General features: G+C 43.8%; 1 protein-coding gene across 31 annotated transcripts in view; it reads left to right on the forward strand.

Annotated features, from left to right (window-relative positions):
* Positions 1 to 17,746, forward strand: part of ABLIM1 (actin binding LIM protein 1) — a 472,724-nt gene that overhangs the window by 438,985 nt on the left and 15,993 nt on the right. For all 31 annotated transcript variants that reach the window (XM_077454959.1, XM_077454952.1, XM_077454943.1 and 28 more), the window contains 3 exons: positions 4,025 to 4,113; positions 7,922 to 8,018; positions 12,865 to 12,929. In XM_077454959.1, coding sequence (XP_077311085.1) covers positions 4,025 to 4,113; positions 7,922 to 8,018; positions 12,865 to 12,929 — 251 coding nt within the window. The remainder of the gene's footprint in view (positions 1 to 4,024; positions 4,114 to 7,921; positions 8,019 to 12,864; positions 12,930 to 17,746) is intronic.

The following is a 17,746-nucleotide window of genomic DNA, read 5'->3' on the forward strand; positions in this document are numbered from 1 at the left end:
TCAGTGTAGTCACATGAAAAGCTATAATTAAATATTTGATGGGTGTACTCACTTTTTTGAGATAAAAATAAATATATATATATATATATATATATATACACAATGTACCATATTTACATAAATTATATGTACAGTATATATATATATATATATATATATGCAATCAATTACCAAAAGTATTGGGACACCTGCCTTTACAGGCACATGAGCTTTCGTGGCATCCCAGTCTTAGTCCGTAAGGTTCAATAGTGAGTTGGCCCACCCTTTGCAACTGTAAAAGCTTCAACTCGTCTGGGAAGGCTGTCCACAAGATTTAGGAGTGTGTGCAGGCCAGTCAGGTCCTGACCTCAACCCGATAGAACACCGTTGGGATGAATTGGAGCCAGTATCTCACAAAAATTAGTACACCCTTCACATTTTTATAACTATTTTATTATATCTTTATATGTGACAATACTGTAGAAATAACACTTTGCTACAATGTAAAGTAGTGAGTGTACAGCTTGTATAACAATGTAGATTTGCTGTCCCCTCAAAATAACTCAACACACAGCCATTAATCTCTAAACCGCTGGCAACAAAAGTGAATACAAAATGTCCAAATTGGGCCCAAAATGTCAATATTTTGTGTGGCCACCATTATTTTCCAGCACTGCCTTAAGTCTCTTGGGCATGGAGTTCACCAGAGCTTCACAGGTTGCCATTGGAGTCCTTTTCCACTCCTCCATGATGACATCATGGAGCTGGTGGATGTTAGAGACCTTGCGCTCCTCCACCTTCTATTTGAGGATGCCCCACAGATGCTCAATAGGGTTTAGGTCTGGAGACATGCTTGGCCAGTTCATCACCTTTACCCTCAGCTTCTTTAGCAAGACAGTGGTCATCTTGGAGGTGTGTTTGGGGTCGTTATCCTGTTGGAATATTGCCCTGAATCCCAGTCTCCAAAGGGAGGGGATCATGGTCTGCTTCAGTATGTCACAGTACAGATGGCAGTTCATGGTTCCCTTAATGAACTGTAGCTTTCCAGTGCCAGCAGCACTTATGCTGCGCCAGACTATGGCATTCACACCACCATGCTTGACTGTAGGCAAGATACAGTTGTCTTTGTACTCTTCACCTGGTTGCCACCACACACGCTTGACACCATCTGAACCAAATACGTTTATCTTGGTCTCGTTTGACCACCGGACATGGTTCCAGTAATCCATGTCCTCAGTCTGCTTGTCTTTAGCAAACTGTTTTCAGGCTTTCTTGTGCATCATCTTTAGAAGAGGCCTCTGTCTGGGAAGACAGCCATGCAGACCAATTTGATGCAGTGTGACGCATACAGTCTGAGCACTGACAGGCTGACCCCCCCACCCCTTCAACCAAAAACAACCTCTGGATATGATGCTGAGCACCTGCACTCAACTTCTTTGGTCGACCATGGCGAGGCCTGTTCTGGGTGGAAACTGTCCTGTTAGACCGCTGTATGGTGTATGCAGCTAAGTTTCAGGGACTTGCCAATCTTCTTATAACCTAGGCCATTTTAATGTAGAGCAACAATTCTTTTTTTTTTTTTCAAATCCTCAGAGAGTTCTTTGCCATGTGGTGCCGTGCTGAACCTCCAGTGACCAGTATGAGAGGAGCAATAACATCAAATTGAACACACCTGCTCCCCATTCACACCTGAGACCTTGTAAAACTAACAAGTCACATGACACCGGGGAGGGAAAATGGCTAACTGGGCCCAATTTGGACATTTTCACTTAGGGGGTGTACTCACGGTTTAGACATTGGCTGTGTGTTGAGTTATTTTGAAGGGACAGCAAATTTACACTGTTATACAAGCTGTACACTCACTACTTTACATTGTAGCAAAGTGTCATTTCTTCAGTGTTGTCACATGAAAGGATAGAATAAAATATTTACAAAAATGTGAGGGGTTTACTCACTTTTGTGAGATACTATATATTGTATACTTTCTGATAATTCATGTGTTACATGCACTGCATTAAGGAGGCTCATTCATTATGAAGGGCCTGCCAAACAGACATTACTTTTTTAGGAACACAGCTCACCACAACGCATGGTGTGTGTGTTGTGGTGCGTTGCAGCTTTAGCTCAATGCCTGCTACTGTAGATCTATGTTGGGTGCCATTCTAAATAAATGGCAGTACAGCACACAGTACAAGCTTTATATGCACTCCCTCCCCGAGTCCTTATCTACAGCTGTATGTTGCCATGGGGGGTCTCCCTCCGTGTGACTATATATCTATATATAACATTCCAGACACAATATCCACATTGATATAGAAGGCACTTCATTTAGCATCCTACATGTTGTGTTTTCAGCCTCTGGGGGCCCAGGCATGTGTCACATGGTATCCGGATTTACCATCTGCAGTGTGTCCCCGATACAGTGACACTCGGCTGTCCCAGAACAATCACCCCTCTGTATTATACATCCTAAAGCCTAATAAGTCTTCATAAATAAGCAACATTTCAAGTGGACCTGTCAGATCCCAGTTTCCAGCGTATGAGTCGATACAGAATGCGCTCTGTTTAGGCCCTAGTCAACTTTCTTTTTAAATCAGCTAAATACATTCCAGATGCATCAAAATGTAATGTGTGCAAGTTTTACAATTGCCTTTTAAAAAGTAGCCACAGTCTGAGTAGGAGAGCCTGTCCCCCTGCCAGCATGCTGCAGAGAAGGATCTTGCAGTGTGTCTGGAAGCAGTGGTCTCTTTGCAGAGGTCTAATATCCCCCTTGAGTCAGAGCTGAGATCTCCAAGCAGCAGGGAGCATGACCATTGCGGACTGTAGAGCTATAGCTTTGACTCACCAGGAGACGTGTCACACCTCTACAGAGAGACCACTGCTTTTACCCAGAGAGCAAAGGTCCTTCCTTCTCTGCAGCATGCTGGCAGGAGAAAGGCTTTTCTTCCCAAGCTGTGGCTGCTTTCTAAAAAAAACAGACTTTAAGACATTGAACTAATTTTTGTCTTGATGCACCTGAATTGTATTTAGCCTATTTTAACTTGGAATTCTGATGGGCTTTAGGCTGGGTTCACACTGAAGCAATCCGCGGCGGGTTCCCGCATCGCATGCCTCCCGCCGGCAGTTCACACTGCCCTATGCGGACTGCTGGGAGTGTCAGTGAAACCTTAATGACACCCCCAGATCAGTTCGCATATCGCAGTGCGATCTGCAAACTCGGACAGGAATCGGATCGCATGGTGTGATTCTGCTGCGGACCAAAAAAAGGGTCCTGTGCGAGTTTGGAGCGGGTGTGATGCGAATTCAGCCATACTATCTGTATGGCTGAACTCGTATCGCACAGAGATCGGATGTGATTTGCACTGCAGTGCGGTGCGAATCACATCCGGGTCTCCTAGCCGCAGCAGTGTGAACCCAGCCTTAATGTGGCTGTAAACACTCACATATACCCAGTGAAGTGACTGGCCTCAGGTGACACACAGATAATAAACAAATCTCCCTGCATAAGTTATACCTGTTTATTTACAGTCTTCTCTTCTCTATATCCATTCAAAGTCCAGAATTTACAGCTCAGTGGGGAGCGCTCTAAGAACTGATTGGATGAAAGAGACACACACCCCTTCACACAGGAACAGCCTGAGGCTGTCAGTCACAGGCTGTGTGCTGGAGCTCCTTCCCCTGTCACTTTTTTTGTCTTGGTGTCAGGAAAACTTGTCAGAAGTGATTCATACTGATAGCAGAGGAAACTAAGCAGCAGACATAAATGACACTTAAGGGCCATACAAACGGGACGAATATCAGGAGGTTTCTATTGAACTGGCAGCATTCTGCCCATGTGTACAGTTCGACAGAAGCTGGCTGTTCGTTTGACTTCTGTCAAAGGGGCATAACCGAAAAATGTCTGCCAAGCAGCATCCAATCAGCGCTCTCAGCCAATGGCAGGGGGCATCCTACTTCCTTGTCAATAGACAGTCTGGACCACTGTTGGCTAAGCGCATGGTAACTATATTAGAAAGTTCATTGTCATATTATTTTCGTGGATTAGGTGACCCCAGGAGGCGATCGAGCGGCCGGGATGAAGAGGACGAGGAACTGTTAAAACGTCGCCAGCTGCAGGAGGAGCAGTTAATGAAGGTGAGAGAGCCCATGTAAATCGATTGCTTAAAGTATAACTAAAGGCAAACCTTTTTTTGTCTTGGATAGAGTGCAGAGGGATTAGAACATCTGTTGGTTTTTATTGTTGTCTGTGTCCCCATTAAGGAGATCCGCCCTTTCTATTTGTTCTGTTTTCAGTTATCATTGATAGTCAAAGTGAAAGAAAATCCCAAATTTTGGGTTGTCCCCAGAAAAGTAATAGAGGGGAAATCTTCCAATGGGGACACTAGTTCTGATGATCTGGGGATCCCCAAGGAATTCCCTTCATTTGCAGTGATTTCCTCTCACTTCCTGTTTGTCTATGGGACACAAAGTGAAGCGAAATCTTTGCAATGGGACATTGGGAATAAAATCTGAAAGGCATTATAACCCTCCCTTACTTTAGCCAAAATGAAAAAAAAAATGCCTATAGTTCTACTTTAGTCTCTTTTAAAAGGAAATAAATACAACTAGTATAGAAAATGAAATAATCCGTATATAAAAAAGATGGGTTTATCCTGCCAGAAATCGTGTGAGTGGATATATCAGTTCCATTGTTCCCAGTTATCTCTATGGGCTACAGACATCCCCCCGCCCCATGTTAGTCTTCATGTACACTACAGCACCTAAACTTGAGTTTAGGCGCCATTGACGTATTTTTTTTTTTTTTTTGCCAAAGCTCCTAAACTAAACTCCATAAAAGCCTGTTTCAATGTACACATAGGCTTTTAATATCGTTTAGGAGCTTCTGTGGTTATGGGTGGTTCAACCTACCTCAACCTGCCTCTCCTGAACGTGGAAAAATCATGTTCAGGATAGGAAGGTTTTGACTGCTGTCCTTAAAATGCAATTTTGCCGTGTTTTGCGTTTTCCTACGACCGTGGTACATCACGGCCAAGTGTACATGAAGCTTTATAGAGATGAGGAGGGGGGTTGTTCTGCTGTCCTGCCTTAGGGTGACAATGAAGCTCTTCCATAGACACAATACCGTGTGTGAACATTGTCACCCTAGGACAAGAAGTGTGTTACTGGCTGGATCACCAAATGAAAATAAAGAGAAAAAATCCTGGAAAAAAAAGAATACTAATGCAGTCACCACATCTGAGGACTGATATTAGATCTTTGTTTTTGGGCTTTAATGAATATATAAGCAGACTGGAGTTCACCCTTAAAGCCATCGAAGAGCAACATTTTACTGATATTTACATTTAACCCCTTGCTGCTGGCCCTTTAACTGGTATGTACCGCTGGGGGCTGCCATACTGATCATGTGATTGCTGTGACTGGCTGTCACAGTGAGCGCACAGTTTAGAGCTCGTTTACAGCTCCTGATTGGAAACAGTGACCGGGAGCTGTCAGTGAAAGCTTGGACACTGTGCTGGGAGTGCCAAATGAGCGCGCTCCCATCACAGATCAATACTTGCATACTGTATAGGCAACAGCTCAGGATTGAAGGCTAAGTTCACCTTTCCTTACCTAAAAGTCCTGCCAGCAGCTTCTTTGGAGCGGTGTGTTTACCGCTCCTCCACCGCTGCTCCCCATTGAAATCAATGGGGCTGCGCGGCTATACCGCCGGCAAAACGCCACTACTGCGGCGTATTTCGGGCGGTTTTAACCCTTACTCGGCCGCTAGCGGAGGTAAAAGCGCCCCGCTATCGGCCGAAATGCACCGCAAATCCGACGGTAAAACGCCACTAAAAATAGCGGCGTTTTACCACCGACGCTAAAGGCTCAGCGGTGTGAAAGGGGTCTAATGTACTTATTTTGCAAAAATAAAACTGCTTTACGCTAATTCTACACAGGCTTATCTCACTGTGTTCATAGCTGTTTAACCGCTTGCCGACCATCCGCTGTCATACTGCAGCAGGTTGGCACAGCTGCCTAAATGGCCATAGGTGTACAGCGGTCGCTCTTTCCGCCGCAATGTCGCAGCCCCGCTAAAAATCGCTGATATTACTAATAAAAAACAAAATTAATAATAAAAATGCCATAAATATATCCCGTATTTTGTAGACGCTATAACTTTAAACCAATCAATATACGCTTATTGGGTTTTATTTTTACCAAAAATATGTAGAGGAATACATTTTGGCCTAAACTGATGAAGAAATTTTGTAAAATTTTTTTGAGGGGGATATTTATTAGAGCAAAAAGTTAAAAATATAGTTCGTTTTTTTCAATTGTCAGGACATAAATTTTGTTTGTGTACAATGTTGCATGACTGCACAATTGTCTGTTAAAGCAACGCAGTGCCGTATCGCAAAAAAGGGTCTGGTCATTAACCACTTAAGCCCCGGACCATTTAGCTGGCCAAAGACCAGAGCACTTTTTGCGATTTGGCACTGCGTCGCTTTAACTGACAATTACGTGGTCATGTGACATTGCTCCCAAACAAAATTGACATCCTTTTTTTCCCACAAATAGAGCTTTCTTTTGGTGGTATTTGATCACCAATGCGTTTTTTCTTTTTGCTATAATAAATATCCCCAAAAAATATAAAAAAAAAAAAAAAATTTCCCTCAGTTTAGGCCAATACTTATTCTTCAACATAGTTTTGGTAAAAAAAAATAGCAATAAGCGTTTATTGATTGGTCTGCGCAAAAGTTATAGCGTCTATAAAATAGTAATTGTGGCCATCAGTGATTTTTATCATGACAGCGACATTATGGCGGACACATCGGACAATTTTGGACACATTTTTGGGACCATTGGCATTAATACAGCGATCAATGCTATAAAATTGCATTGATTACTGTAAAAATTTCACTGGCAGTGAAGGGGTTAACCACTAGCGGGCAGGGTAGGGGTTAAGTGTGTCCTGTGGAGTGATTCTAACTGTCTGAGGGATGGGCTAGCAGTGACATGACACTGATCGCTGCTGCTGATGACAGGGAAGCAGACGATCAGTGTCCTGTCACTAGACAGAACAGGGATATGCTGTGTTTACATCGGCATCTCCCCGTTCTTCAGTTTCGTGATGCGATCGCATGGTCACGGAGCTCGCGGCAGGCGCGCGTGAGCACGGCGGGAAATTCAAAGTAACGTACGGGTACGTTACTTTGCCCAGCCGTGCATTTCTACTGACGTAAAAGTACAGGGGCTGGTCGGCAAGCGGTTAAGGGGGTAAATCCTTCCGGGGGCCAAAGTGGTTAAAAACACTTATCCATTACTTTTGCCTTACTTCGTGGTCAGATTTTAGGTCATGACACTGGAAGGAGTTGGCCATCTGAGGGTAGATGATGCAGGGTGTGTGCTAATGAGATCAGCTGGTCAACTCTTTCCTGTGTCATGACCTAAAGTCCAGGAAGTATGGCAGAAGTAATTGAGCCGTGAGGTAAGCGTGTGTAGAATTAATGGAAATTTGTTTTATTTTTGCAAAAGAAGTACATTAATACTATATTGGTACATAGGGGAGCTGGTATATAAAAAATAGATAAGGTGAACTTAGCCTTTAACGCCGGCTCACCAGCAGTGATCCCTCTGCATTCACCTCTATGGCTTCGATACAAATCAGAAAAGGAAAGTATTTTGAAGCAGAGCACACTAACCCAATGCTGTAGCACTAGTGGAACTCGTATCAGCAACAAATAGCCAGCAAACTGTTTGCTTGCAATACATCGCTGTTATTCATTGGCATTTGTGATTTGTAGCAGAAATTAATCACTGCTATAAAAAACGTCGGACATGGCCCTTGTTATACAGTAGCAAATCAGCAGTTACAGTACGTTTTCTATGAATGTTTCCAAAACATTATCAACTATTCCTAAACTGTTTTCATACCTGATGTCTGATGTGGTTGCATTTTTAGCTGAATTCAGGTCTGGGTCAGCTGATACTGAAGGAGGAGAAGGAGAGCCGAGAGAGACCGCACTCTGCCGGCCGATACGACCCCTCGGTCCTGTCTTGTAAGTCGCCGTTCAGTTCTGTGCGCTCTTATTTCAATTATATATTTAGATTGTCTGTTAAGGTTCTCATTTACCCAGGTCATAATATTTACTATATTACCTAAAATATTGTGACGCCTGCCTTTACACACACATGAACTTTAATGGCATCCCAGTCTTAGTCCGTTCGGTTCAATATGGAGTTGGCCCACCCTTTGCAGCTATAAGAGCTTCAACTCTTCTGGGAAGGCTGTCCACAAGGTTTAGGAGTGTGTCTATGGGAATGTTTGACCATTCTTCTAGAAGTGCATTTGTGAGGTCAGGCACTGATGTTGCACGAGACAGCCTGGCTTGCAGTCTCTGCTGTAATCCATCCCAATGGTGTTTTATCAGGTTGAGGTCAGGACTCTGTGCAGGCCAGTCAAGTTCCTCTATCCCAAACTCGCTCATCCATGTCTATATGGACCTTGCTTTGTGCACTGGTGTGCAGGCATGTTGGAACAGGAAGGGCCACCCCCAAACTGTTTCCACAAAGTTGGGAGCATTAAATTGTCCAAAATGTCTTGCTTTACTTACGCGTTAAGAGTTCACTTCATTGGAACTAAGGGGCCAAGCCCAAACCCTGAAAAACAACCCCACACCATAATCCCCCCTCCATCCAATGATTTGGACCAGTGCACACAGCAAGGTCCATAAAGACATGGACGAGCGATTTTGGGGTGGAGGAACTTCACTGACTTGCACCTCAATCCGAACATCTTTGGGATGAATTAGAGTGGAGAGTGGAGACTGCGAGCCAGGCATTCTCGTCCACATCAGTGCTCAAACATTCCCATAGACACAAACCTTGTGGACAGCTTTCCCAGAAGAGTTGAAACTGTTATAGCTGCAAAGGGTGGGCCACCTCAATATTGAACCCTACAGACTCAGACTGGGATGTCATTAAACTTCATGTGCGTGTAATGTAGTGTATCTAGTATTAGTTATTCACATTCAGCTGGACTTTTTCTGTAATGTTGAAGACTTTCATAATTTATCCAAGCCACTTCTGCATTCTAATGAGCGTCAAGCGCATACCCCAGTATTAAAGTGGTAGTAAACGCAACTATTATACTTTTTTCCATTGTAATCATTAACCACTTCACCGGCTCACACACATATACGTCAGCAAAGTGGTTCGTTCCTGCAAATTGAGGTACCCTTACGTTGGCTCCTTTAAGAGCCATAGCAGGGGCGCGTGCCCACTGCACAGCAGGAGACCCGATGCGCATGGCGGGCAGGCATGCTCCACAGTCATGGGCACAAGAGCCAGAATGGGGATTTGTGTATGTAAACACACAAATCCTCATTCTGACAGGCGGGAAGAGACAGATCTGCTCTTCGTAGTAATTAAAAACAGCGATATGTCTCCTCCTCCACTCAGTCCCATCCCCCCACAGTTAGAAACACTCACGAGGGAACACATTTAATCCCTTGATCACCCCCTAGTGTTAACCCCTTCCCTTCCTGTGACATTTACACAATAATCAGTGCATTTTTATAGTTCTGATGGCTGTATAAATGTCAATGGTCCCAAAAAAGTGTCAAGTGTCTGATCTGTCCATCGCAAGTTCCGCTAAAAATCGCAGATCACTGCCTTTACTAGTAAAACAAAAAAATAATAATAAAAATGCCATAAATCTGTCCACTATTTTGTAGATGCTATAACTTTTGCTCAAACCAATCAATATACGCTTATTGCATTTTTTTTTTGCCAAAAATACGTAGAAGAATATATATTGGCCTAAACTGATGAAGAAATTTGTGTTTCTTTTTTTTTTAAATCCCTGGGATATTTATTATAGTGAAAAAAAAATTATTATTTTTTTTTTTCAAAATTGTCGCTCTTTTTTTGTTTTTAACGCAAAAAATAAAAACTGCAGAGGTGATCAAATACCACCAAAATAAAGCTCTATTTGTAGGGAAAAAAGAATGACAATTTTGTTTGGGTACAGCATCGCACAACCGCGCAATTGTCAGTTAAAATGACACAGTGCCGTATTGCAAAAAATGGCCCTTTAAAGGGGTGTTCCAGCAGAATTTAAAAAAAAAAAAAGTCAGCAGCTACAAACACTGAAGCTGCTGACTTTTAACAAGGACACTTACCTGTCCAGGGTGCCCGCGATGTCGGCTCCGCCGAGACCGATATGTCCCTCATATTGTGCACCACCATCCTCACTAAGGGAAATAGGCAGTGGAACATTGCGGCTTCACCGTTTCCTACTGCGCATGCGCGAGTCACGTGGCGCTTTGTGAATGGGGCGCGCTGTGTTCTGGGACACACACATTTCCCAGAACACGTCGCGCCCCATTCCCCGGAAGACAACGCGAGGAGTAGAGAAGACTGAAGATCACCATGGAGTAGGAAGAGGCAGATTAGGAAGACTGCCTAGCAACAGGCGTTTCTGGTAAGTTTAAAAAAAAAGATAATTTAAAGAATATTAATGCTTTTGGTGTTTGTTTGTTTTTGTTTTTCTTTCTTTAATCTTTCTAACGTGTGCCGTTCTGTGTAAAAAGAGTGATCTTCAAGTCACCACCGCGTGTTTTCCCGATTGACGGCACGCTCTCTGTGCCGTTACTCCTTTCTGTTCTGTGCTGTGCCTATGTCATTCACTCTCAGTGGCATTGCGTTGCAATACCATGAGAGTACATGTCCATTCATAACTTCCTCAATAACCCCATGTGACTTTCTACGTTACTAGGGGTGTAAACATCAGTGCCAATCACTGGACAAGCAAGATGGCAGGAGTGTTGCCATAGTAATCCCAGTAAGAAAATGAGGCTTGGCTAATATTTATTGCACATGCGCAAGACTTCGGGCAGCACAGTCGCAGTGGGCGAAAGTAAACTCCAGCATAGACGCGGAAAACATCAGTTAAAATGGGGCAGGCTTTGCCTGGGAAGCTGTGAACCAAAAATAAGCAGAAAAAAAGTAAGAAAACATGGAGGGGAGTAATTCATAGGACGGAATGGAAGACAAAACTATTTTGTAAGGTCTATACTGCATTCCACAAGTTTTGTGGATGAATTTACTGCCACTTTAAACTGTTTGTTACCCCAACACTTCATATTTCTGATATGTGGCTGCTGTACCATGTGCTTGTATGAGAAAATATCCTGTTCTCATTGTATTGCTTCCTTTCTGTGAAATCCCTGGTGTACCTGCCAGTCCCTCTGTCTTCATTTTTTTTTTTAAACTGACCACACTAAGCATGAGAGCACACCACAGTCAGTTCTCTAGCTATGCTGGGAACTGTGTGTATTCTTCTCCAATGATCAGACTTATTTTGGCACACATCCACCCCCACTGCACAGCTATTCACTGAAAAGCTCAGTGTGCTACTGCTTCTTCTCCCCCAGCTCTTATGCAGCTGGGAACTGATGGAATGTGATCGCTTATAAAAAAAAGGGGGGGGGGAAGGTATTTCTAATGCATTTTTAGACAAACGTTTTGCCTTTTATTTCTATTTTAAACTGAATGGGTTGTTTTACAAGGGGATCGTTTACAATCAATTTAACTTCTCTGAACCTGGAATTTTGAGAACAATTTACACCTTCAACCAACCTTCCTGACACCAAGGATGGGATTATGTAACTAGAACAGGATGATTCCACATTTTTCATGCCATCTTTCATTATCTTGGACAATCGGGATCTGCCTTGACGCATTCCATGACGATTGGATGAAGGTGATGGAGATACCTGTGTGGAAATGTTGGGGTATCTTCCTTATACTCATTAGAACTAAAGAAGTGGCTTGGAAAAGCTACAAAACACCTTCAACATCAATCAACATTGTCCAACAACTGGAAGGGTTCTTGTAGATCAGGCATCTCTAAATGGCGGACCACGGTACGGACACGGACCGAGTGACAGTCCTGTTCAGACCACCAGTGCCGCACCATCTAGATGCACCACCGATCTGCATCTAGAGTGGGAGCTGCTTCACTTTTCAAGTAAACAAGCAGCCGGTTGGTTGCTACGATGTGGGGCTGTCCTGGAAACCAATCACCAACTTGTTAACAGAAGAAATTGGGAAGCTGTCGCTATCAGTCCAGACCGATGGTACCTCCCGCTATCTGCTAAGAAAGGTAGGATGGGAGGGGGAGGAACAAGCATATTGATGTAAAGGAAGGGGAGCTGTGCTGATAAGAGGCCTTATGTAAAGAGTGGACCGCTATGTGAAGGGGGCACTGATGTAAAGGGGGCTGTGTTGTTAAAGATTGGGCTGTGGTGTAAATGTGCGACTGTGATTCGAATGGGGGCTGACTAATAAGACAAACATGAGATTCTGACCACTACTGGATGAAAATTTTGCTGATCGGACCTGACGTGAATTTTAATGTGATACCCCTGTTGTAGGTGTTGATTGTCCAACCTGTTCTTGGACAATCAACATCTACACATTCCATGGTGATTGGATGAAGGTGTCTGTGCTACCTGTGTGGATATAAATGATGAGGTATCCTCCTGACGCTCATTAGAACTGAAGATGTGCAATGGATAAACTGAATCGTCTTTAACATTACAGACCAAGTCCAGGTGAATGTGATAAACTAGATATACTTAGACTGATGTTCTGATACATGGAATTTATACCGAGGCATTATGAGACATTGCAGCTCTCCCCCTCTACCCTCAATGTTCTACAGAAAAAATGTTTTATTTATTCCAAAAATTTTAATGCTTTTGTTAATTTTTTATTGAAAAGTTGTTTTACGGATAACTTCTTTTTTTTTTTTTTTTTTTACAAATTTTTTTTTTTTTTTAACATTTTCTGCACAAAAGATGATTCACAAATACTTAAGATTAATGATTCTCACTGCAGCTCTCCACACCGATGTATCCAAGACTTCCTCTCTTCCAGGGTACGGTCGGAATGGCCTCCATCGGGTAAGAAGAATTAATGTGAATAGTTTGCATGTTTCATAATAGTTTACTTTACCACTTCCCGTCCTCCCTATGCAGAATAATGGCCGAAAAGTGGTTCAGTTATCCTGACTGGGCATCATATGACATCCAGCAGGATAAGCCACTAGCACGGCGATCTGTGCTGTGGTGTGTCGGTCCGACACGCCGTATCTCCAATCTTGGTGAAGAGCCTCTGATGTAGGCTGTTTACCATGAGATCACCTGTGTCCAATCACAGCTGATCATAGTATAAATATAAAGAGCCGTTTATCGTCTTTTCCTCCACTGACATGCATGAGTAAAGGAGAGGTGATTGGCTGCTCTCCTGAAGGGGGGAGGGGGGTGTCAGAGCATCGATTATCAGTACAGACCCATCGAGGATGACCACCCAGTACCACCAGGGATGCCCATCCAAGACCACCAGGTGTGCATCAGTGATGCCTGCCAGTGCTTCCTGGTCAGTGCTGCCTAACAGTACCATCTATCAGTGCTGCCCATCAGTTTCAATAAGTGCCCACCAGTGCCACCTATCGGTGCCATCTATCAGTGCCCAGTGCTGCTTATCAGTGTTGCCTATTACTGCCCATCAGTGCTGCATATCAGAGCCACCTTTCAGTGCCCATTAGTGCTGCTTATCAGTGACACCTATCAGTACCCACCAATGCTGCATGTAAGTGCCTCATCATTAGTGCCACCTCATCAGTGCCAATCAGTACTGCCTCATCAATGCCCATCAGTGAAAGAGAAAATTTACTTATTTACAAAGTTTTGTAACAGAAACAAAGACAAACTTTTATTTTTTTTTCAAAATTTTCTGTCTTTTTTTTATTTGTAGTGCAAAAAAATAAACCAGTGGTGATCGACTATCACCAAAAGAAAGCTCTATTTGTGGGAAAATAATGATAAAAAAAGTTGTTTGGGTACACTGTTACATGACCGCACAATTGTCATTCAAAATGTGACAGCGGTGAAAGCTTAAAATTGGTCTGGGCAGGAAGGGGGGAAGTGCCCAGTATTGAAGTGGTTAACAAAGCCCTGTTTTTGAGAAGTCGGTACTTTACCTATGCAAATTATAAATGTCATGGACATAATGGTATTTCATGTTTAGTGCACTTTTTTAGCCAAAGATAACAGGCAAGTTTGGAAATATAACAATTTAGCGCTGCCTTCTCTTTCCCTGTGCTTTGAGGTTGGTTATCACAGATCCAAACCAATGTAAACAAAACATTGTTTATATTCTTCCTTTCTGCAGTCTGAAACTGAGGACAACCAGGATCTCTGTTTGATTAAGGCCTCATGCACACAGGGCAAAAAATCGCCACTTTTACAGGCTTTTGGCATTTCCTCTTTTTTTTCTACCTGTAAACGCACCTCTATATTAGCCTACAGGGTTGATTTACTAAAGGCAACTAGACTGTGCACTTTGCAAAGTGCATTTGCCCTCTACAAGTGCAGTTGCTCCAGAGCTTAGTAAATGAGGTAAAGCTTCACTTTGCAGAGTACCCATTCAGGTGCAGGGAAATTTCTTTAAAAAAATCATTTTTGCTTGCACATTGGATGATGGAAGTCAGCAGAGTTTCTGCGCATTTACTAAGCTCTGGCGCAACTACACTTAGCAAAGTGCACAGTCTTTTTCCCTTTAGTTAATCAACCTCTATGTATCTATGGACATAGGTGTTTCCAAGCATATTAGAAGAAAATAAGAACACACCACCAGCACGCTGAGTAGAGGAGCTGAAGAGCGAGATAAACGCGTGTAAACGTGCCTAAACACAAGATGCGCTTAGCATTTCAGTGATTATTCATTAAAATTGGCCAGAATAAATTAACATTCTGGCCAATGGAATAAATGAATGGCCATATGCTTGATGTGCCTAAACGCGCTTACAAAACACAGCTTTAGGCACATTTTTTTTCCTCCTCTGGAGCAAAGACAAAATCCTGTGTGCATGAGGTTCAGGAACAATAAAAATGTCTGTACTACACTCTCAAATATTATGGAGTACCATATAATTGGGTGAAACAGCTTCTGTGATCCCAGCAAGCCAATTGTGAAAAACAAAATGCACACACAGAGGGATATCTGACACCTTGATTATTCTCAGTACTGGTCTATATACTGTATGCCATAGACAAGCTGAATGCTTCTGAGTGGGAGCCAGCGGGACAGACTTCCCATAATGTGACTGCTGTGAAAGCCAATCATGGCACACAATATCAGTGGCGTCACTAGGGTTTGTGTCATCCGGTGCGGTAAAACATGGTGTCACCCACCTCCACCAACTATAGTCCCCCCTTAGTGCAGACCCCCCTCCCCCAGTACAGACCCCCCCTCCACTAAGTACAGCTCCCCTCAGTATAGACTCCCTCCCTTTGTACAGACCCCTTACCTCAGTATAGACCCCCCTTCAGTATATACCCCCCCTTCAGTATAGAACCCCCAGTATAGACCCTCCATCAGTATAGACGCCCTCCATCAGTATAGACTCACCCCCAGTATAGGCCCCTCTTCCTCAGTACAGACCCCTCTCCATCAGTATAGGCCCCCTACCTCAGTACAGACCCCCTCCATCATTATAGACCCCCCCCCCATCCAGTACAGACCCAGTGCCCCACCAGACACCAGCACTCAATGAGCTGAAAAAAGCCCTGCCTCCGGGACCCAGAACCCTCGCCTAGACGCCCTCCTCGGAATGGTATCACCCATCTGCGGCCTCACCCCCATAGCAACGCCACTGCACAAGATACAGAAGCCACGCCACCTACCGGGCATTACAACCCACTTAGGGGGGCTGACCGGCAGGGGTTAAATGACTGGGATCATTATACAAGGGGCAGAGGAGGAAGCGTTTCTTGGTGTTTACAATGTAGCCAATTAGCAATGATTAGGCAGACATGGGATCTGCACTGACTTTTATGTAATATTTATGTAATATTTATACTAACAAGCTGTAACTTTCCTATGATGACAGCCAGACCTTCCTGTGAAATGTCAGCTCACAGTGTGCTCCGATCAATGTCCCGTGTGACCCATTTCTTCACCGCCTCCATAAACCACTATTTTTACCACGGTCAGGATAGACATGACTTTACAGAAACCTAAAAGGCCGGAGTTAAGCTTTGTTATGTAGATCTCAGCATGTGATCCCAAACCTTGGCCCTGGATCACCAAATGGCAGTATGGTTTATGGCATCCTAAAGTCCTTTAGTGTTACTAAACCCAATAATGTGAAAATAGTTCATCCGCCCCCCATAGTACCCACAGCTTACAAATCTTCTTTTTACATTCAAATACTGCCACTATATACCTTTTTGGATGATCTGTATACCATGATTACATGATAAACTGCAGAGTTTCTCCAGTACTGAGAGTTCCGGAAGGAGGAGATTTCCACTTCAGCCTGTATACACGCCTACATATGTGATGTCGTTATGTGACCTGACTAGCTCTGAGAACAAGTAAATGTTCTCTCCAGCATAAAAGACACAACTGAGCATGTGCAGGTCGGTTACTCTGCCCGTGTTAGATGGCCTTCCCCAGATGAGGTTAAGCTTCACTTTACAAAGGGTACCCAATCAGGTGCAGGGAATTTTTTTTTTTAAAACAGCATTTTTGCTTGCACATGATTGGATGATGGCAGTCAGCAGAGTTTCTGCTAATTTACTAAGCTCTGGAGCAACTAGTCTTTTTCCCTTTAGTAAATCAATCCCTATATGTCCATGGACACATAGGCGTTTCCAAGCATAGAAGAAAAAATGAATGCATCGCCAGCGCGTTGAGTAGAGGAGCTGAAGAGCGGGATAAATGCGTGCAAACACTAGATGCGCTTAGCGCTTGAGTGATCATTCATTAAAATTGGGCAGAATAAATTAACGTTCTGGCCAATGGAATAAATTAATGCCCATATGCTTGACGTGCCTAAACGCGCTTACAAAACATGGCTTTAGGCACATTTTTTAGCTGCTTTTTCCTCCTCTGGAGCAAAGGTGTCCAGGGGAAGGAAACAAAAATCCTGTGTGCATGAGGCCTTCATGTCTACAGTGTCAGGGACCATAAATAATGATTTCTGTACTGCACTCTAAAATATTATGGAGTACCCATATAATTGGGTGAAACAGCTTCTGGAAGAAAGCAAACCCAGCATACTATCTCCCATCTCATGTGATCCCAGCAAGTCAATTGAGAAAAGCAGAATGCACATACAGAGGGATATCTGACACCTTGTTAATTCTCAGTACTGGTCTATATACTGTATGCTGACTGCAACGTACAATGCAGACCATAGACAGGCTGAATGCTTCTGAGTGGGATCCAGCGGGACAGACTTCCCATCATGTGACTGCTGTGTAAGCCGATCATGGCACACAAGATCAGTGGCATCACTAGGGTTGGTGTCATCCGGTGCAGTAAAACATGGTGTTACCCATCACCACTAACTATAGTCCTCCCTCAGTACAGACCCCCTTCCCCCAGTACAGACCCCCCCCCTTAACTAAGTACAGCCCCCCTCAGTATAGACCCCCTCCCTCTGTACAGACCCCCTACCTCAGTATAGACCCCTCCCCCTCAGTATAGACCCCCCTCTGTCAGCACAGACCCAGTGCTCCGACATACACCAGCACTCAATGAGCGATTGGTGTGTTCTGGCTGAAAAAAGCCCTACCTCCGGGACCCAGCACCCTTCCCTAGACGCCGCCCTCAGGATGGTATCAGCCATCTGCGGCTTTCACCCAGGTGTGGGCGGCACCCCCATAGCAACGCCACTGCACAACATACAGAAGCCACCTACTGGGCATTA

This window comes from Lithobates pipiens, unplaced genomic scaffold, assembly GCF_037356315.1.
Source record: "Lithobates pipiens isolate NorthernLeopardFrog02 unplaced genomic scaffold, aLitPip1_a1.2 Scaffold_25, whole genome shotgun sequence".
NCBI classification, from domain to species: domain Eukaryota; kingdom Metazoa; phylum Chordata; class Amphibia; order Anura; family Ranidae; genus Lithobates; species Lithobates pipiens.